Source organism: Formica exsecta, unplaced genomic scaffold, assembly GCF_003651465.1.
Source record: "Formica exsecta isolate Colony F162 unplaced genomic scaffold, ASM365146v1 scaffold30, whole genome shotgun sequence".
In the NCBI taxonomy this organism is placed as follows: Eukaryota; Metazoa; Arthropoda; class Insecta; order Hymenoptera; family Formicidae; genus Formica; species Formica exsecta.
The window spans coordinates 1-13,903 of NW_021850257.1; the positions used below are offsets into that span (position 1 = coordinate 1).

General features: G+C 38.3%; 1 protein-coding gene across 4 annotated transcripts in view; it reads right to left on the bottom strand.

Moving 5' to 3' along the window:
• Window positions 1–2,302: 2,302 nt before the first annotated feature.
• The window catches only part of LOC115237599, a 64,256-nt gene continuing 52,655 nt past the window's right edge, over window positions 2,303–13,903 (bottom strand). For 2 of the 4 annotated variants that reach the window (XM_029810754.1, XM_029810753.1), the window contains exons 2-5: window positions 8,958–10,409; window positions 8,757–8,855; window positions 7,843–8,607; window positions 2,303–5,162 (exon numbers count right to left, since the gene is read on the bottom strand). In XM_029810754.1, the coding sequence (XP_029666614.1) occupies window positions 4,848–5,162; window positions 7,843–8,607; window positions 8,757–8,855; window positions 8,958–10,409 (2,631 nt within the window). In that variant the 3' untranslated portion in view covers window positions 2,303–4,847. Of the gene's footprint in view, window positions 5,163–6,889; window positions 8,608–8,756; window positions 8,856–8,957; window positions 10,410–13,903 lie in introns of all 4 variants that reach the window. The other 2 variants (XR_003884363.1, XR_003884362.1) reach the window with 2 other exon arrangements.

Sequence of the window (13,903 nt, forward strand, 5' to 3'; positions counted from 1 at the left end):
ATATATATGTCAGTACATATCAGCGTTCCAGAAGTTTACATACACACGTTTCTGTTTTAAAACATGAACGACTAAATAATCAGTATAAAATCTGGCCAGGAAATGAACAGAAATAGGTCATTATATTATTTCAAAAATTATTTTCAGTTATTTTGATAAATCTAAAACCGTGTTTCCGGTTAAAAAGACCTTGCCCCAACTATATGGAATAAATTAATAATATCTTATTATACTTTGAATTTATATCAAATAAACTCTAATTTATATGGCGAAATCATTTTCTAATGTGCAGAATGTGATAGATATCGTTTTCTATTGTGTGATTGTATCATAAAAAATATAGAGAAATAAATAATATAAATATATAATAATATTTTTACTGGATTGATTTAAATTTCTTAATTTGATTCAATCCGGATCGTTAATTTGCAGCTTATGGTTTAGAATTAATATCAAATAAATCTTTAAAAAATCAATAACAGTAGAAAAAAATATAAAACTTATGTACGAGGTCAGAGGTGCGGATGGACGATCGGCGAAAGGATTGTATTCTCCCTCCTGGATCTGCGAATGAGCTTGGGTACCCTCCGCACTCTGCTTCATTGGGATGTGACAGATCTGTTGTCATTATAGATAGAGAATATAGATATATATATATACTACGAAATACATATCTTAAGGTGTAACAAGACCTCTTGAGTTGTCTCACTTGATCATATCACGCGTTACTTGGAATTCCGCAAGGTCCGCCGTCGTCGCTGGATCTCTACAATAATGCGAAGCATCCGGATCTCTCGCTCACTCGCGATGCTCTCGGCGAACTGATGAATGATAAATTATCTATTAACCTGTTTGCACGGCATTCAAAGTTATTAACACTTTTCCTAGTATAGAAAACCGTTTAACAGGGACAGTATCTAATTCCGTAGAAAACGCGCACACTTGATCGTCGAAAAAACGCGGTGGTTCAAAGTGCGATTGAAAGATAATATTATAATTGGTAAAATTAATTGGTAATCTCGAATTTGACATTTACATTCAAGGAATACGAAGTTTTCTCGATATCGATATAAAATCGCTTATATTCTCTGAAACTGAATAAAGAAGCTGAAGCTGAAGTACACTATACATGCCTGCAAGGAAATCCTACATGCTTGTTTTCTTGGTCAAGTTTCTGCGTGTGAATTTCAATCAGGAGTTTAAGCGTGCATAAAACTTGGGATCTTCTTAGAATTTTTAAGAAAATTATGCATTCTTCCGTAAAAAACGAAGCAGTCGTTGCATGACAATCAATGTATGCTCGCCGTTTAACGCGAGCGACAGTGCGATAATATTGTCGCATTGAGCTGTACTGTTATTATGGAATATAATTGTTGTTCCAACAATTACATAGTTGGACAAAGAATTACGCCTGTTGCATGCATAATTCTTTGTATATTGCATAATATTGCCTTGGCTTCTCTACCGTGTTAAACTTGGAATATTTTGCTACTGCCGTACTACACATGCAGCACAAATGTATTATTATAATGTATTTTTATTTAACTATATTCACAAGAGTTATGTACAAAGTCAGGAATGTAAAAAAGTCGCTGCTGCTCGAAATCAACAAAAAATTACATCGAATCAATGTTTTCCAAGTAATTAATTGTTGGAATGCAAATGTGCCGTTTCGCGCACGCGTTATCAGGAATTTTCAACTGCATCGACGCGTCGCGACGACAGGAAACGTATCACTTGTCACTTGTAATCACATAACTGAAAAAAATAAAATATAATAATAAAACAATAAAATATAGATAAAATGCAAGAATAAAATCTCAACAAATAAATTTTTTCATTATTGCACATTGGCAATTTTTCTCTATCAGAAGTAGTATCTGCTATGATTGATAACGTTCTAGATCGATCAATGAAAATGAGTTTTGACATAAATTTTGTATGATATTAAAATATATATGTATATAAACATTTTACGTTTATATATGTAATTAATCGTTTTAAAAATATATATATGCAATAAGATTAATCTCAAAATTATCGATATATTATACCATATCTAAAGCTGTCATATTTCACTGAAAGATTTCAGCGTATTCTCGTATATAAATATCAATTCAGATAATTAGTGATTATATCGCAAAAGATAAAATATTGCAACCGGTTTCTTAATTTCTTAATATGACGAAATATAATATGTGTCTTGCTGCAGAACTGTTCTTTTTTTAATTGTAATGATCGGTCAAACTCCTAAAAATAGCATGAGAATTAATAATTGAAGATTAATAAATAAATAAATATCTTTAGGTAATTTCATTTTATTAATAGGATCACATTATCGCAGATTCGTTATAGATAATTTATTTACATCGGAGCTATTTAAATAAATCGCGACGTCATCTATATACAAATGTGTCGGTGTGTGTATATATATCCGTAAAACAATAATTAATAATTCCTATAATGATAAGACATATATCTAGACACTAGATAAAATATAATACAGTGACAGCGTTTTGCTTAAATAACTATCGGGTCGGGAGGCTGCTGTACCGTTGCAGCCGATTTATACGCTCTTTCTCGATATTACGCTCGTTAATTAAAGGTATAAAAATAATAGCCTCCAGTCGGCAGCGCGTACACTGATGTGGGCACCAGAAAATCCACCGACTGTACGAATAACAATAATATCTGAGCATTCGCGGCGTTACGAACCCTCGTACGAAAAAAAGAAGATAATGAAAAAGAGCAAGATTCACCGAATGCGCATCGGTCTTTCTGTTCATTTCGCCGCGCGTAAAAACGATTAGGCGCTAATAAAATAATAAGTAGAGTCCGTCAGTCCTGTGGTTTACACCTTAAACTATATGTTAATCACATGTTTTGCAGTTTATTTATAACTAGGATCACAGGCTCCATCTGTGATTATATTATTCAGTGTTCACAATAATTGTCATTGTTAGTTATAAATAATTAAATCGGTTGTTTCTTGAGAAGCGAGGAACTGTGTAGTATATAGTGTTTCCCCGGAGTCGCGAGCTACACGAATTAAAATGCGATTCCGACGAATAGTTAATTTATAATTAACTCCGACGAGCCTCAACTTCCCTATGACGAGTAAAGATCAACATTGCTCACTCTTATCACTCTCGAGTATGGTATACATTTTGCGAACGAACAACGCAAATAAACAGCGAAATTAAATATAAACTTTCTTAACATACCGTGCAACATATGAGTGAATCGGACGGAACATAAATCGAACGTTCTGTAGGTATTCGATGTTCGTGCCCTCAATGTATATCCGTTAATTGTATCTCGTGGACGAGCGCGCGATAATTAATGTTTAAACGTGATATGTATTATATTCAAAAGAGAATGCGAACAGTGCACTCGATATATTTCCGAAGTCGATGAATTTCAGTATCACCCTCATTTTCTGAATTTCAATTTTAATGTAATCCGCTTACCCGTAGTATACACAAATAATGCTTTTCGTCAATTACAATCGTCATATATCCTTATTATTACAATATATGCAATAAATAAGAAGACAATTATAACACAGATTCAAATCGAAGATACAAATGCTAAATGGAATATAAAATTGCATCTTGAACATATGGAATGTGAACTATCGACTCTGGTATTCTCTGTTGCGAGTTAATAATCTGATTGGAACTTAGCACATACCTGAGTGCTAACGACACTTTTGCTAGACGCAATGAGAAATTTTCTGTTAAAGACCTAATAATATTCAATAATGTAAAAAATACACAAGACTAATGATATATAAGACACGTAGATACAAAATCAACAGAATTGCAGAGTACTGTTACTGAACAAGGACCAAGTAATTGAAAGTTTGATTAACAAACTCATTCTTGATGTTGGTTAAGTAAACCAAGTTCTTCATTTATACGGTATTAGAAAATATAATATCAAATAATATAAAAAAATATCAAAATGAATAGACACAAATGTTCGGCATTGCCTTTACTAATATATACAAAAAATTCTATAGATATTAAAAAAAATTTTTCTTGATTGATATGAATTAGTATACCTTTCAATATAAGTTAGGTATATGTTTCATATAGTTACGAGAAGTCTGGATACAATAAAAGTAATATGTATTTTTGTAGAATCTCGTTAAAAGATGTGAAATAATTTTTGATTATGTCTCTGCGTTTTTCTTTTGTGCTATAAATAAACGTGATATATTTATACAAATTCGAAATTTCGACTATATTTCTATATCGCCAGTGAAAACATAGCATAAATCTTTTCGCAATTATTATTATTAGCTATGTCAGTTCTATTCGTTACAAATTGATGCACATTCGCAAGACAAGTCAATATATTACTTTTGATTAGATAAGATTGCTAAAGTATTTTTGCCATATTACAAAGATGTATGAAATGCTTTCTAAATGCAACTTGAGAAAAGTATATAATAAATCCTGTAGTGAGAAATAGTATTGTATAATATATTTCAATTTAGAAACACACCGTTATGGATTTTTCTCGTTTAGAATTACTGTAAGATGTTTAAAAAAAAAAAAACCATTAACTTCGATATTAAAAAGGCACGGAATAAGGGTCATTAGGAATGCGAATGTCATTCTTTCAGCGTGTCGTATTTCCTAAATGAGTGTGCGCCTACATTCTATTATTTCTACATTCGCATATTCATCGGTGACATGATACGGATAAGACCGCATGTCTGCAGAGCCAGTTATCCAACATAACATAATAAAAAGAAGCCAGAACAACTTGCTCGCTACGCGACTCAACCCTATTTGTTCCATAAATCCGACGACGCAATGTCAACGATTACGCGGCACTTATTCCTCGCTTGAAATTGGATGACATTCGAGCGAATCGCATTCGGCCAGAGCTTCACCGCGTCGCAAAGGGAACTCGTCGGTTAACAGGCTCTCCGGTACCGTAGCCGCCGAGTTAATACTGTCGAAGTAATGATGAGGCCACGCGGCGCTTGTACGGAAGCGCCTGGTGGGTGAACCGATTATGAATTCCACCCGCGTGGAACCGGTGACGGACGATGTCTCTTGATTCAGGGAGTCTGGATAGAGCGATGAATCACTGTGCCGGAAACTGCTGTTGGTCGAGCACCAGGAACTTGGTGGTTCGGTGCAGTTCTGAAAAATATGCGTATTAATTAGTTTAGTCAGTTAGACGAATAAACCGCACCCTGCTGTTCTATTACAAGCGAGAAAATTCTCCCGCCAAGACTACAATCCGTGTCGTCTTGAAAGTGCATGTGATAAAAATAAATTTTATATTAATACCCAAGAATTTGGAACAGCCAGTAGAACAATCAATTTCTGTGTTTGTAGAAAATTATAGATATAAGATGATAAAAATCTGCAATTAATTGTAGATACCGATTATTGATATCACTGTCTGTTTTAATGCTGAGGTATCAAGATGTCATCCCATATTTATAAAACATGTTGTATGGGCCAAAGTAAAAATCTCATATGAAGCAGTTTTATTGATAATTCGAATTCAATCATATTGTAAAAATGTTAACGTACGTAAGAATCGTAATAATCAAGAGAGCGTCTCATGGAATTATATTTGCGAATGTATGGACGAATATATCGTAAAATATCATAAAGCATCGTTCCGCGCGCGATATTGCTGGACATGAGATGGACAATGAACCGCAAGGCCAAGCAGGTAAGCGTGTGCTCGATTCATTTTCCTTCAAAATCGCGCTGTACGACTGTAGTAGATCGCGACTGCGACGGCTCTCTCGGGCTTTTACATCCGCATACAAGCAACGCTAGCAAATAAGATCAAACTTCAGCAAACGAAAAGAGCAAACCAACTAAACACACAAATGTATGAGCGGAAAGGATGGCTCGCTGGCGCGAGGTGAATGCTCATGACGATCGGAAAGATGCGTGCTAAAAGAAATGTTGACTCTCTACATCGTGAGAATAACAAATGCTTGAAAATATGTACTGGCGGAACCAAGGGAGTGTCGAGGTAAATTGGACATATGTGTCGGATCGAACGTGTATGGTTGTGTGCGTTTTTATGGGCGAAAGGCAAATTTGAAATTGTCTAAACGTGCCTAGAACGTCTTTTACTTTTATCGAGCGGTCGGTCTTATTTCAATCAAATTTCATCGACAAAAGCTCGTGTTTGTCGCGACGAATGCATAGACTTTGAATAAATATTCCACGATCGGCCGCGCATGCATGGATCTTGCAAATAAACGATCGAAAGAAGAGAAAAAGCTGAAAATTCAACGAGCAACCACGATAACCCTTTATCACCAAATGCGATATATACCGATACAAAATATCGTATACTTATTTCATTTTACGCTAATTTCCAACATTTTTGCTACGGATTGTTAGAATCTACTTTTAAAGTTGCTTAGGGATTAGAAAACTAAAAAAATATATTAATTTCCATTATATACTTTAGTCTAAATTTAATATTTATGGAATTAGCATTCTTTCTTGAAAGAGAGAAATAAAGATAAGAATCTCTAAATGCTGAACTTCATGATAGCAGACTAACTTAATGAATAGTCCGTTTATATTAACTCTACGTCCAGGCAAAAAAATCTTAGCATATTAAAACTGTTGTTATACATTCCGAAAGCTAAAAGAACTCTCACGTAATAAATATTCGCGGGCATAAGCATTTTTACTAATACTCACCCCTGGGAGATTTAACTACGGGTATGTGCGCATGCTAAAATCCAAGTGAAAACGTTAAAACTAAGGTGTACTCTATTGGTGTAAGCTAGGATACATGAAAGTGGATTGAAAAGGCAGAGGCTGCAGCTCACCACATCCAAAAGAGAAGCATCGAAGCAAATGATAATAAAAGAAGCATAACTTACGAGAAAAACCCGGTGGCACGCGAGAAGGGGCCATTTTCTTTCTTTATTGGACCGCCGGGGACGGGCTCGAACGCACGCTCGCCTGCCCTCCAGGTCAGACTGATTTCGGTATGGTGGACGGTCGGGCGGGCAATTGATGGTTTTAATATAAGAATCTCGGTCGATTCGCTCACTCGAGTCTCTGCATGTATTGTTAGAGATGTGTTTTTCAGGAACATTGGTTTACTAGGCAAAGAGTGGCACGTTCTCAGCGAAAACAGAAAAGTTCCGTCTTTGTATGATCATACATTGGCGGTACCGTGTCTCGAAGTCCGTGGTAGAGATAGGAGAATAGAAAAAGGATGTAATGAAAAAAGATGCCGTGGGAAAAACGGGGGGAAAAATGACAATGTTGCATACATCTGTCTGTATCATCGCAAGAAATCGGACCAGATATAAACGTAAACATATGTATTTTCTTAGTATCACCGGTTGATATAGTCACGTTTATTGTAATTACGGTTATTGTACGCGATGTGATGTAACAGTATGACAGTAACAGTGATCGTCATAATGACGAGAAATATAAAAGTAAGACAAACAGACAGTGTAGAGAAATTTATTGTCAAGTAGAAATGATGGTAGAATAGAAAGTAGATAGTCAATGAGAGCGACGCCATTTAATCTGTCTAGCCAAATTTTGATAAGCTTAAAATAAATCCAGACCGAGATGGGACTGTATCAGAAAGAAATAACGGTTTCTGGATCTTACTATAAAAGCAAGACAATAGTTTTCCAAAGGATACGCTGTTAGAGACCGTGATTGTGTCTAAGAGGGGAGGGGAGAGAAAGAGCAACTGTGGTCTGTCGTTCATAGGAAGAGAAGGCTTGCCGAGAGCTTTCTACTATACCGGGCCGTTGGACAACGGTGACTTCAGCCAGCTGCTCCAAAAGAATTGCTTTACAGGTCGTACCTTGCCGTTTTCGGACGCATCGACAGACGTCGCCGCGCGCGCCAGGCTGTGGGAACGGCGCGCGGGAGCGGGCGGTCGTCGGGGAGGGGTATTTGTCGTAGGTGAGGATGTGCTGAGGTTGTTGTTAGATTCCAACGAGTCACGGGCACGGGATAGCGAGGAGGATTTATTTAGGGAATCTCGGCTGGAATTGTTACGAGGCAGGGATCGGTTATTCAGGGATGACTCCCGATTTGCTTCCTTATTGCCGCCGCCGCCGCCGCCGCCGCTGCCGCCGCTACCATTACTGCTGCTGCTTCCGTTGCCGCCGTTCTTGGACAGACTCCTATTGCCGAGTGAATCCCGGCTAGAGTCGCGTGCTTTCGATAACGATTTGCCGCCGCCGTGGCTGTCACGACTAGAATCACGCGGTGGTCTCGTCAGCGATTTGAGCGATTCCCTGCTGTCGTTCCTGCCGTGACTAGATCGCGGTGGCGCGATCGTAGTCGCGCTTGTCGTAGGCGTCGTCGACGACGTCTTGCCACTCGCGCTGCCAGGTAAAGGTATACGACTAGGACGCCGCCGTGGCGACGGTTTGATCTCTACCGGCTGATGATGATCTCGCGCGGACTCCGTACTGCTACCAGGCTCGACGCCGCTCTGCTCGCATCTGGGTTGTTCCAGATCCGCTTCTGGTTCGACTTCCGTCGGTGGTCGTTGCTGAAGGCGTTCTAACACGCGCACTCGCGCCCGCGTGCCTTCTAATTCGATGTTTCGTTCTTCCAACTAAAAATATATATTAATAATATATTATAAATAATTATAAATATATTATAATACTGGATAGAAATATTTCTGAAAAAGAATGCAACATATTTGAAGATTTGTAATAACTTTTTCTAGTGTCATTATATAGCAATTTAATTGCAACTCACCTGAAACCGTAAATCGTCGTTTTCCTCGCGCGCTTTGTCTAATCGTTCAGAGAGAGTTTCCGTGCTCTTCTCCACTTCATCTAATCTTTTTTGTAGGACCTGCAAACGATAGATTAATCATAAATTAATTGCAAAGACAAAATTTATCCTTTTAAATTTTACAATTAAATATAGTAAAACAGGAAAAATTGATCTTCTTACTTGATTATGGACGGTAGTAGTGATTAGATGTCGCTGAAGTTCGAGGGGCGAGTGCTCACGAAGAATGGCCGCGATTTTTCTTGAATCTACATCCTTCACATTAGCCACCCTGGTGGGCGATATTAAGATGGAATCGAGCGCTCCCAACCTGGCTCGCCTCTCATTCACATTAGCTTCAATATCGATCTCGATATTGCGCGGCTCGTCGTTGCACCCGACAACGTCCAATAGCACGTTCTTCTCGATAGTTCTCGTACGGAAGCGACTCTTATAAGCCTTGCTTCCAGGACTACCAGTGACTGACGCAAACGCCGAGCTTTTGCTCTTGATATTAACGTTTGCATTCTTCGGCGAAGAAATCACCGGCGCGATCGGTTGTAGTCTCTGAACACCCGGCACTAAGATTTCCGAAGCATTTTCCGTTAGTCCGGCCCGCAGCCGATCCTCCAATCCAGTTTTCAGTGCTGACAAGGCGGCTACCTCCGTTTGCAGTTCCTGAGCTCTGACCCGACTTGATATCGTCTCCGCTTCGAGTTCGGCCACCTTGTCGAGCAGTTGTTCTTTCTCCCGTCTGAGTGCTATCACTTGCGGGTCTCTGCTATCTTGTTGCTGTTGCTCGTTGACAATGTTATTCCTACCGTGACCGATCGTTCTATCGGCGTCGTCGAGTCCAGTTATATTTCTCACGGCTTCAAGCACATCCGTCGACGCCAACTCCTCCGTCGTCACACTTTCCAGGCGACCTTGAAGGCACTCGACTTCCTCCCGCAGCCGAATCCCCTTGCGATGGATTACATCTAATAGATTCCAGAGTTCGTCCTCCGCCTCGTCCAACGGACTTGGCCGGGGACTACTCGCTCGCGGTGCGATTGCCGTCGAGGCACTGTCTTTCGACGAGGTCTCCGTGCTGAAGCCGGAATCTTGAACCGTCGCGCTACAGTTGTTCTTGGTGCCGCCGCTGTGCGAGTTGCTGCGACTCCTAGGCAACAACGAGGATGAGGATTCGCCTCCTCCACCGCCGCCACTGCCGCTACCGTTGCTGCCAGCCTCGCGCGTCACTCGCCGTCTTATCTTGCCTGGTTCCCATTCGCCGATCCTTCGCGAGGACGGGCTTGACAGCGGTAAAGGAATGTGCGAGCTCTGGGTGCACGTGGACGACATCACGGACGCACCCGCGGACGCCGTCGCGGCCATCTTGTGCCGGAGGTTTGGGAACGTCTCGATGACGAGGTCCCGGAACTCGAGCAAGGCACCGACCTCATTCTGCAGTTCCTGCAGGGCCACCAAAGACTTGGCTTGCTCGTTGATCAAGTAATGGAACGGACCGGGACGAAGGGGCATGCAATCCATGCCACCGACGCCGCTATTGCTGCCGACGCCGTTACCGGCACCGACGCTCACCACGACACCCTCCGTCGAACCGCCACCGCCACTGCTGCCGCTGCCGCACTGCTGTAACAATAGAAAAGAGATCTGCTTAGTAAACTGCTCGTATAATTTAAAATAGAGGTGAGCAAATCATAGATTAAAACGCATTTTAAACAATTTATAATTTGCGACAATATTCAATTTATAATCAAAATATAAAATATTTAAAGATATAATACTAGAAGAAATATTAAGACATATATGTAAGATACATCAGAACACAACACATAAAATTATAAAGAGAATTGTCGCAAATTATAGCTCTACATAATAATTCATTAATTATTTTGATAAACAAAGAATAATCGAAAATGAATTATCATTGTAACAATATTAGCAAATTTTGCATTTCTTGCCTTTAATATTAATTTATAAACTCGAATATAAAGAAATCAAATTTATTTTTCTTAAAAGAAAGTTTATATATAAAAAAGTCGTATTTTTAATTTAACAAGTAGTCCCGATAATAATGTAAAACTTATTTTATAAAATTATGAAACTTATAATATATTAAACACTATAATATATTAACTAAAAAATATGTTAATGATGCTATATAAAAAAGTTTTTAAATCATTTTTAAGTTTATTAATAATTCATTTTAAAAAGTACCAAGTTTACGCGTTTAAATAGACAACGAAATAACATTTGCTTACTACCCGATCATTTTCTGATATTACAAACCTAGTTTTATAAAACGGCCCGAGTGCGTGACGGTGAAACCGTCCACTTTCCTGCGCGAAGATAAGACACGCGTTAATTCTACATAAGTGAGGCGCGTTATCCACAACGGACGTGCTAGTGATCCGCCAAGTCTAGCACATCTCCTTCAGCGTATCGTCAATCTTGCTGTCGCATCGGTCGTTCCTTTCGAAGGAACACACCCGCGCATAAACGAACCGTGACACAAGAAATCACGCCGATAATCGACCTAATTTATCGTATTCGAAACTGCAATTTCTGTCTCGCTCCCGCGAGAGAGATCAAGCGCGTTCTACCATTATTCCACGGACATGTCCCATGTCCGATATCTCACGCTCGTGATAGATGAGTGTTGTCACAATATTTTCAATGCATCACAAAACTTTCGCGCGATATACATATTTTTCAAAACCGATGTCGCTTAGAACATATTGCATTAAATCGTTTTCACACAAATCAATCGAACAACTTCTCATTAAAATTAATGTCGAAAGTTCTGCGATGCGTTGCATTATATCTTTTGATTCTCAGTACCTATTAATCCGATATACTTCGTTATGCATGCGATAATTATCGGAATAATACACTTGAAGCCACGAGAACTTGTATTGATCAAATTTACGTCTTGAATCGTGTACAGTTTTATCATCGTGTGCATCTAAGCGAGCATATATAATTGGTACCTTTATTTTTCTTTAAAATAGCATTTTATAATTAAGATTCGGATTATTCCAGATTTCTAGAACATGAAGATTTAGGAAATTCGCGCGTTATAGAAATTATTGCGTATGGATAAAGAGATAATTGAATATGTGACGTCTTATAAGTTAGCGGAACAGAATAAGCAGAATCAATTCTAATTAATATTTTTATTTGTTGCTCATTTTATATAGCAACTACTGCTCTTGATGTAACTAGAATAAAGCAACGAGAATCAAGTTATTGAGGTCTAATATCCGCTCGTTTCTCTCGCAATGCAAAGAGGCTGTTTCCGCGATCTGATTGCACCGAAAATGTACTTATGAGATAGGCGCGAGTGAGATAATTACATTGATTACGCCGAGATGCGGATCTCTATTTTCACTGGAGCATCAAGGATAATGGAAATTTATACGGCGGGAGCAACCGATCGCCATTAATTATAAACGGACCCGGTAATTGCATCGGTCATGAAGAACTTTGCTTAATGATTCGAATTTAGGCCGATGTATCTAACGACGTGGCGTAATATTCTTCCTCTCGATTCCTATACTTTCACCGGTTGTATCTTTAACGATAGAGAATACGTTACGTTAATGATCGGTAATTGTATTAGATCGAGTCGCACGCCTGTCAGCCGGCTGCATTTTTTTTTTTTTTTTTTTTTTTTTTTTTAGTATGCCAGTTGCAAATTCGATTTCGAGCCGTTTCCCCTGACTGATCGCGCGTTTTCTCTTGTAAAAAGAATAGGCGCGATCGAAAACAAGATGCAAAAATAAATTCTGAGATAGATGTACAGCCGCATAGATAATCTGTCCGTAATTGAATAATCGCGTCATCCGGAAAAAAAACTGAGTGTTCTTATCATTTTTTCTGTTTGCGGATCGATCTGCGATAAGAGAAATTCGTGCGACATACATTGCTACACGCATTTATATCTTGTACATATTATAAATATATTCACCGAAAAGATAAGATTTGTATAAATAGCCTATCAATAAATATCACCGTTGACTAAAAAGAAACGTCACTGTTTAATATAATATATAAAGTGATATCTAACGTTTATATGATGTATAAATATCTGGTATATAGAACGCGAATAGATAAAGATACTTGTAAGATATATATTAAAATATTTGAAAAATATATATATATTAAAATTTATTATACGCAATCACTGTCAAGTATCGAGATGCATTGTCAAATTTAGAATTCTGTATGCATTGTGTCTCCCGCAGAGCTGCGTCCATTGTGAAAGAAAGTGGAAACCCCCCATATGGTAGACGTACACTTCACGCCCGTTATTTTATCGTCGTGTAATTCGCGCCGCACGACGTCGAAGACGCCGGCGCCGGCTATGCGTGATACGCGTTACCGTCGTCTTTAATGCAGCGTGCGTAGCGCGACTAGTGAAGCGGCAAAGCAGCAGGAAAGTGCGAGAGAAAACGGGGCTTTTGTGTCAAAGTCTCTCTCGCAATCTATCGAACGATGAACGTCGAAGGTGAAGAGCAAACATGATCCTTAAATTTTATACATATTTCAAGCAATTTATAAATTGAGAATTTGTGATAAATTGAGTCCATTTTTAGTTGATGATTTGTGTGAAAAAAATCGGAAGGTAATTAATATAAATTTAATGAAAAAATTATGAAAAAATTATTTCTCTTACAATCCGATTTAGTTTGTTGCAAGGACTTATTTATATTTTTTTTAATTGTATCACACGCACGCACGTTTTTTATATTACGAATTATAAAATATAAGAAATAATTATATCTCAAGTAATGCAAATAAAAAAAATGTCATAAAGACATTTAAACATCTTAGTTCTTTTAAACGTCACTTGAGCATTATTTCTAGGTTGCTCACTTAGGTAGTTATACAAAATTGTCATAATGGTAATCATGACTACCCATTAATGTTTGAGCAAAGAAATTTTTCTACTCACTACTTACACAACACTTCTTTATCTGTATGGTCACCTCCGTGCAGTATTTAAACAGCGCGATGTTGCAACGTGTCACTGGAAGCATAATGGGCCCCAAGCAAGGAAACGGATCTCATCTTTATCCATGAACGAATGAATCATACCGAACTCCGGACAGACAGTATCG